This window comes from Copadichromis virginalis, linkage group LG7, assembly GCF_057382275.1.
Source record: "Copadichromis virginalis isolate Kocher_CV1m ecotype Utaka linkage group LG7, C_Virginalis_male_GT1.1, whole genome shotgun sequence".
Lineage (NCBI taxonomy): Eukaryota > Metazoa > Chordata > Actinopteri > Cichliformes > Cichlidae > Copadichromis > Copadichromis virginalis.
This window is the reverse complement of record NC_140624.1, coordinates 59,500,778-59,507,854: the sequence shown is the minus strand read 5'-3', so window position 1 is coordinate 59,507,854 and position 7,077 is coordinate 59,500,778. Positions and strand designations below refer to the sequence as shown.

General features: G+C 38.5%; 1 protein-coding gene across 1 annotated transcript; it reads right to left on the bottom strand.

Annotated features, from left to right (window-relative positions):
- Nucleotides 1-1,019: 1,019 nt before the first annotated feature.
- cenpa (histone H3-like centromeric protein A) lies at nt 1,020-6,915 on the bottom strand. The gene is made up of 5 exons (XM_085464497.1): nt 6,796-6,915; nt 4,271-4,411; nt 3,970-4,091; nt 2,412-2,486; nt 1,020-1,480 (listed from the first exon to the last, which is right to left on the bottom strand). Exons 2-5 carry the CDS (start codon nt 4,407-4,409, stop codon nt 1,352-1,354), a joined length of 465 nt encoding a protein of 154 aa, XP_085320623.1. The 5' UTR covers nt 4,410-4,411; nt 6,796-6,915; the 3' UTR covers nt 1,020-1,351.
- Nucleotides 6,916-7,077: the final 162 nt, after the last annotated feature.

Below are 7,077 nucleotides of genomic sequence, written 5' to 3'. Positions count from 1 at the left end.
CTGCAGCATGGGTTAGTTAGTGATGGGGTTCTTGTGGCACAACTCCAAAAGAAGAGCTGGCTCTTTTGGGTCCCAAATGGCTCTAAATTTAAAAAACAAACAAACATCTGTAGCCTCATATTTTATCTTTAATTGGCAAATATGAATGCTTTGTGTTTTGATAAACCCTTTTGCATTAAAATCAAATGCCTCAGCTTAGATGGGCTGATTCGGTTTCTCCTCTTAGTTAGTATCTGCTTCTTCTTTAAACTGCAGCCAGATGCTGCTTCATTTACAGTTGTCAGTCATATGAGTTTTTGCGATGCACTTGCACCGTCTCACTCACTGACTAAGGGGTAATGACATGAGAAGCAACCCTGAACCACAACACTTTTTCCAGTTTAAAAAAATGAAATATAAAGTTCACAGATTAAAAAAAACAAAACTGTAAAAATTGATACTTCATTTCATGTTGCAGGATCAAATATGAAAATATCAATATCTGATTGGATTAAATTGGTTTTCTCACTCATAGTCTTAGAGAAACCAAGACTAGTCTTCCCTGCACCTTCTTCACATATGATGGGAGGCCAACTGTGTAGATAGTTGTTAAGCTCTGAGGTTGTTTACCATAACACCAGGATCTTGTCCTGCTTCAGACAGGCTGTAAATACACTGGGGTCAGCATCCACTGACCCCACTCTGTGATGTTATATGGCCTACCACTTTGGGAATGACAGCAAAATAATTCAGGATCACAGACCACTGTTTAGCACAGTCCTCAATAATAATTATATAATTACTATATAACATCTGTCTTTCTTTTAGACCAATGACTGTCCAATAACTCCAGGGGTAACAGAAAATGAAAAGAGAAAATATTCAATAAGTGATCCTTGCTTATATCCAAGATCAAAGAAGACAGCCAGATTGCTTTGAGAGGTGAAAGCACAACTGAGAAAACCTCGTGGGTTTTTGTTTCCATTGTATGTTAAAATAAAATAATAAATTTTGTCCAAATCAAATAGATGAGGCACATGTAATAGGAAAAAAGAATATAAGTTTAATACAACGTGCAACAATATATACACATTAACAGCATATCAAATATTACAAAAAGAACAGTGATCACACGAACACATTAAATGTATTCTGCAAAGTAAAACCCCTCACTAATGTTTACAAAAAAAGCGGGGGGAATGAAAAAGCTTCTGGTTTCATTGGATGCCGTTTGTTTTAAGTCAACGTGTGAAAAGGAACCAAACCTCAACTCTCCACATTGTAGCATACAATTAGAAAACCTTTAATATAACAGTTGTAATTTAAACTAAATCAAAATGAAACAAATGTATTTCTGTTATAGGATTAAGAATTACAGATTATCCACCCCACGGATCCTCCGGGCTAGCTGAATGTCACGAGGGAATACAGTGACTCTCTTGGCGTGGATGGCACACAGGTTGGCATCTGAAAATATCAAGACGAGAAAAGCCTCTGCAGCCTGGGAGGACAAGAATGTAGAAAAGTTTGATTGGCAAGCTTTACTATGGCTTAATAGGAATATGTAATAATTACACAATATACACAATAAATAATTACATTATTTAGTTAACAAAAAGAAAGCCAAACAACACCAGCGACAAACTTGGAGAGCAATTGTTGCTGTTCAGAAGTGGGTTTATAAAAAGAGTTGTAAGGCCATTTCTAAAACAAGTCCATCAATGTACAGTGAAAAATATTATTCAGAAATGGGAAACATTCAAGGCAGTCACTAATCTTACCAGGAAATTTAACCCAAGGTCAGACTATGTAATGCTTCGAGAAACTATAAAAAACCCAGAGAGCTACATTTCACTCTTAAAAAAAGCTCCTAAAATCCTCAGTTACAGTTTGCACGTTACGTTTGAAAAAGACTGGACAACCGCATATCAGGACAAACACCTTATACCAAACAAAAGTATAACATGTAACTTTTTGCCAAAAGTATTGAACAAAGGCTGTGAATACTTATGTACATGTACATGTTTTTGTTTTTATTTTTAATAAATTTGCAAGAATTCTAAGCAAAAATTGTTCACTTTTTCATTATGAGATGTTGTGTATAATATTTTGAGGTAAAAAATGAATTCAATCCATTTTGGAATCAGGCTCAAACATGATAAAACTGTAACAAGTGAAGCACTGTGAATACTTTTCTGTCACAGTCACCTGTGTGAAAAGGGTACATAAGCTATCAACTGATCCCCACCTAATGGCAGTATGGCGATCTAAATGGCCTTATTTAAGGCAAAAAAAACCCCAAAACAAACAAAAAAAACAAACAAACACTGCACACCATCACACTTGTAATTCTAGGTAAATGTATCAAATAGACAAGTGAACATTACAAGTGTCCACAATTCATCAAAAGGCTAATGGAGATGGCGTCTTACCTCTTGGAGGGCCAGAAGAGCATAAACCTGCCATCGAAGGCTTTCTCTAGAAAAGCTTTGGCACACCTCATGAACCTAAATCAAAAGGAAGAACCAACATCTTTTTAAGAAACAGAGGCTTCAGTCACATAGAAACCCCCCCCCCCCCCCCACACACACAACAAACACACAAAAAACCCTCTAGACAGTGATGCTTTTTCAACACCAACTATATGAGTATGTAACTGATTTGTTAAAACAACAAACAAACAAACAAACAAACAAACAAACAAACAAAAAAAAAACACAACTGCACATGAACTCAGAAATGTTGGCACATGTCTGCCGTAGCAGTATCCCCTGAATGAGATGGTGGCCACCAGAGGTGATTACAGCTGTCAAGCTGAAGAAGGAGCACTGTTCGGACTTTGTTTGCCTGCCGGACTCCAGAGACAGCTGACAGGTCCTGACATCCCAAGCAGAGTCCAGCTCTGGTAGTAGCTGAAGCAAAAACTTGGGTGTGAGAGAATTTCCCTGCTTGATCTTTGTGTTAACACTATTATTGCTAGCTCTTTAAAGGTGAAAAATTAGATTGCAGACACAAGCGGCAAATATGATCTTTTTTCAAAATGTGGCTGGGTTTTCAGGCTTTAGAGTTCAGTAATTTGGTTTGGTTCAGAGTAGAGCCGCTGATCCTCCACGATGAAAGAAGCCAGCTGACGCAAGCGCCTCCCAGATAAAGTATTCTTACTGGGCAGCCCAAAACCTCTGCTTTCATAGAGGCGCTCACATTTCCTACTGATCAGTAAATCAAGTGCATTTGATTAGTAACACCTGGCTGTTACTTTGTGCATAGGCCAACAATACTGGACCTGGTGAAATGTGGCTGGTATTGGACAGCACCACAGGCCCTGGTGTAATGTGGATTGCCTTAACAGGGAAAGTAAGTTCACCATTACTTCTTCCAGTTTTTTCGCAGGACTCTATGCGGTCCTGCATCATATGTACAGTCCTTCATTTGACTGTATGCATTATGCAGTTAATTTATTTTTTATTTAATAACTATTTTTTGTGCCTGCAGGTCATTGAGAGAATCGACTCTGATGGCACCAAATGCCCGAATCCTAGTCCTAGATCAGCCCCAAAGAGGACAAGACTAAAATTCCCTCGTGTCCTTCAAAGAGATTATAGACATTGAATTGTACAAAAGAATCAGCTCCTTTTATCTTGGTTCTTTTTGCTGCCAGTTTCAGCCTCAATTCTGTGAACACAGTAAAGATTATTTACATGCTATCATCGTGAGGATGGAGACATAGATTTTGTACCGGACAAGTAGATATCTATAATGGTTATTAACATTAAGACCCGAGTTAAGAGACAGAATATATGAGCATATTTGTAATTACTGTAGTTTCTCTTTCTCGTACTTCCAACAATTAAAAGGCATTGAAAAAAAAAAGAACACTTCTATTGATTCAACTATAAAAATAAATAAATAAATAAATGAATAAATAAATAAAGACTCCCAGTGGGTAAAAAGTGACTTTATCTGTGTCTGGTCTGCTGTTGTCAGACTCACCAAACGGGCAAAGGGCGCCTTTCTAAGGAGGAGATCTGTGCTTTTCTGGTACTTGCGGATCTCCATCAAAGCTCTGGTTCCTGGTCGAAATTTCCTCTTCTTGGGGGAAACAGGAGGCTGTCCTAAATCCACAAATACATTTTGTTAGCAAGACAATTAAGTAAAATCTTTGATAATCAAATAAGCCTTTGATTTTAAGTGCTGAAAAGTGTGTGTGTGTGTGTGGGGGGGGGGGGGGGGGGGAGCGGTCTTGCTCTCACACACACACACACACACAAAATAGATTAAAAGTTACTCTAACCTGGAACTCCACTGCGACTTGGGGATGTTACACTGGAGGTCCTTTGGGCTGTTACACTGGAGGTCCTTTGGGCTGGCACTTGGGGGCGCCGTTGAGGGGTTTTACCCTTCCGACGGCTGGCAGATAAATTATGACGCATTGCTACAAATGTACAGGCACAATTACAAAGGGAATAACACCAAGGTCACAATTTAACTATATCAGATTAGGGACATTACTAGAGGCACAAAAAAACAAAAAACAAAGAACAAACTTTCAAGTTTCCTTTTCAGTCAGTAACTGTACTTATTATTTTATCAGACAAGGTAAGCAGTTATTTTGTTTTCATTTTATTTAAACTTTATTTATCCAGGTAAATAAAGGTATAGAGGGAGGTATAGATTCACCCTCTCTTCTGATAAAACAGCTTAAAAGGCCTAGAAAAGATCATCAGATTACAGAAGAAAATGCTCGGTAGATTGATTTTGTCTCAAATGCATTCAAAGTAAAAGGGGAAGTGTGGCTTACTTCAAATCACAGATCATTAGAAACATCAAGCTACCTTGACACATGAGAAGCAGCTCTTGTTTGCAAAGGTACTCATGCCAGTGGAATACGTCATTTTATAACTGCTTGAATGAGAAGGGAAAGCAGGACATGTGCCAATCTTATCCAAGTGTGTCAAGTCTTTTTTTCCCCCCAGACACTAACTACTTCAGCTCCATCTTCAAAAATTACTTTCTCAAGAATACACCAACAGTCAAAAGTCATTTAATGTTTTTTGTTCCTAGGATCTGCTGGAGCCATTTGCCTAGCCTAGCCTGGAGTTCACTGCTCAGATTACCACTGTTACCCTCATCGTCCACATCTTCTCGAGTTCTTCTCTCAGCCCTCAGTACCTCTCCAGCAAGTTCCTTCTTCCTGATGTTGCTGTCATTCAGTATAGCTACATCTATCACTATGGCTGTCTTCCTCTGCTATGTACAGTTGGTTAGCCATCACTAGTTTGTCCGTCTGTATCTGGAAATCCCATGGGATCTTAGCTTGGTCATTCTCGACCACACTAGGGTGGTCATTTTAACCTCGGGACTTGAGTTTAAAAGATGTTCCTGTATAATATGGGTGCCTGCTAGCATTTGCACCCTGCTGTTATGTGCTGAATTGTCTCAGGGGTATCTTTACACAGCCTAAACATGGGTTCTTGCCTGGTGTGACAGACCCCTGCCTCTATGGATCTTGTACTCAAAATTAAAAGCCTTGGTAATGTTCACTTCACAGCTAGTTGCTAGCCCATACAGACCTTTGCACATCAGTGGTTCCTTCCTACATTGAGAATCCAAAGCATACATAGCTAAAGGACATCTTATAGCTTAAACGTGTACTGCACACCTGGCAGTTGGCTTGAATCCTGGTCAGATCACATTCACACCATAAACAAACCAGGAGTTCATTTGGAAACGTACAGAGACCACCTTCTCCAAAGGGTCTCTGTGGGATTACTGTGTTCACACTTGCACAAATGAACTGCAACAATTGGGAAAACAAAACAGAGTTCCATTTAAATGGACTGAATAACCCATCTGTGAAAGTACCCTAACAAATTAGTCACAAAGAATATCCTTAGAATGCATCACAAACCAAATTTTAAAAAATGGATATAATCCATTTTGGAGAAAAAGCTGTTATACCATAAAATGAGGACAAAGTTATAGTTTTAAGTGGCATTGTTGTCATGCTCTGCACTGTGTCCCTTTTCTAATCTGACACAATTTCTTGTTTCTTATACAGTCTACAACATGCAATTCTGAGATCTTCTCTGGTACCTTCATTCAAGCAACTGTTTCAAATTACATTTTAGAAAAACAGAAAATTATGACACGGGCATTATAAATAAAGCCTAATATAACTATGCTGGGATGCTATGTCATATTCCTGCGAAGAATCACAGCGTTTTAAAACTACTGTATACAAGGAAATTGACAAGTTGCAGTCGCTAAAATACAAGCTACGCTATATAGCTAATACATAGTGTTGCTATAATATGAGCAAACAAATTTTACTAAAATATAGAGAAAGCTAGAGATAAGACCACCTTGATATAAAATATTTGATCTATTCGATCGAACCATTGGGTCCTGTTGCAAAAACTCGTTGGGAAATGGCAATAAAAAGGTAGTGAGGATTAACAATTTCAAATGGGTGACTAACTGACATCAAATTATCCACAAGAAATTGCACGGGGAAAAAGTATGAATGCCTTGTACAATATTTAGAGCAACATTACTCGGTTTCCACAGAGACGTCTGCTAAGGTCACACATGAAGCTTAAAAATAATAACGTGTTTAGTTTTTATTATTATTATAATTATTATTTCCCCACAAAATAAAGGTTTCATGCACGACTCGTACGGCCAAATGGAACAGAAGGTCCTTGCTTTGCAGATTGTTTATCTAAATGACATGTTCTAGGAGCTATTACACGTGAACAACAACACATTCACCCTTGAAAATGTTTCATTAGAAAAGTAAAATAATAGTACACGTACCTGTTGGGTTCAACACCACTTCTCAACTTGAAATACTCGAAGCCGATATAACTACCCGAAAAGCTACAAACGCCACACACTCCAGACTGAAATTCAAATAACGCCCCCCGCTGGCTCAGCCAATCAGCTTTGATCCAGCTTGCGGGCCAGATTCTTCTTCGTCTTTTTCCGTTTCACGTATGGCTCACAACTTGCGACACACGCCTGCTGGCCTCTACTGTTTATATCCAAGTTCCGTTTGAAACTTACTGAAATGTTACCACTATAAAGCTATTCGGTAAT

What these genes read in the sequence shown, in the direction of transcription:
- cenpa (XM_085464497.1), bottom strand. Translation starts at nt 4,409, where the DNA reads ATGCGTCATAATTTATCTGCCAGCCGTCGGAAGGGTAAAACCCCTCAA. An exon ending in AAGTCGCAGTGGAGTTCCAG is followed by an intron (nt 4,092 to 4,270) that starts GTTAGAGTAACT and finishes TTGTGGATTTAG; the next exon opens with GACAGCCTCCTGTTTCCCCC. An exon ending in AGGCGCCCTTTGCCCGTTTG is followed by an intron (nt 2,487 to 3,969) that starts GTGAGTCTGACA and finishes CTTTTGATTTAG; the next exon opens with GTTCATGAGGTGTGCCAAAG.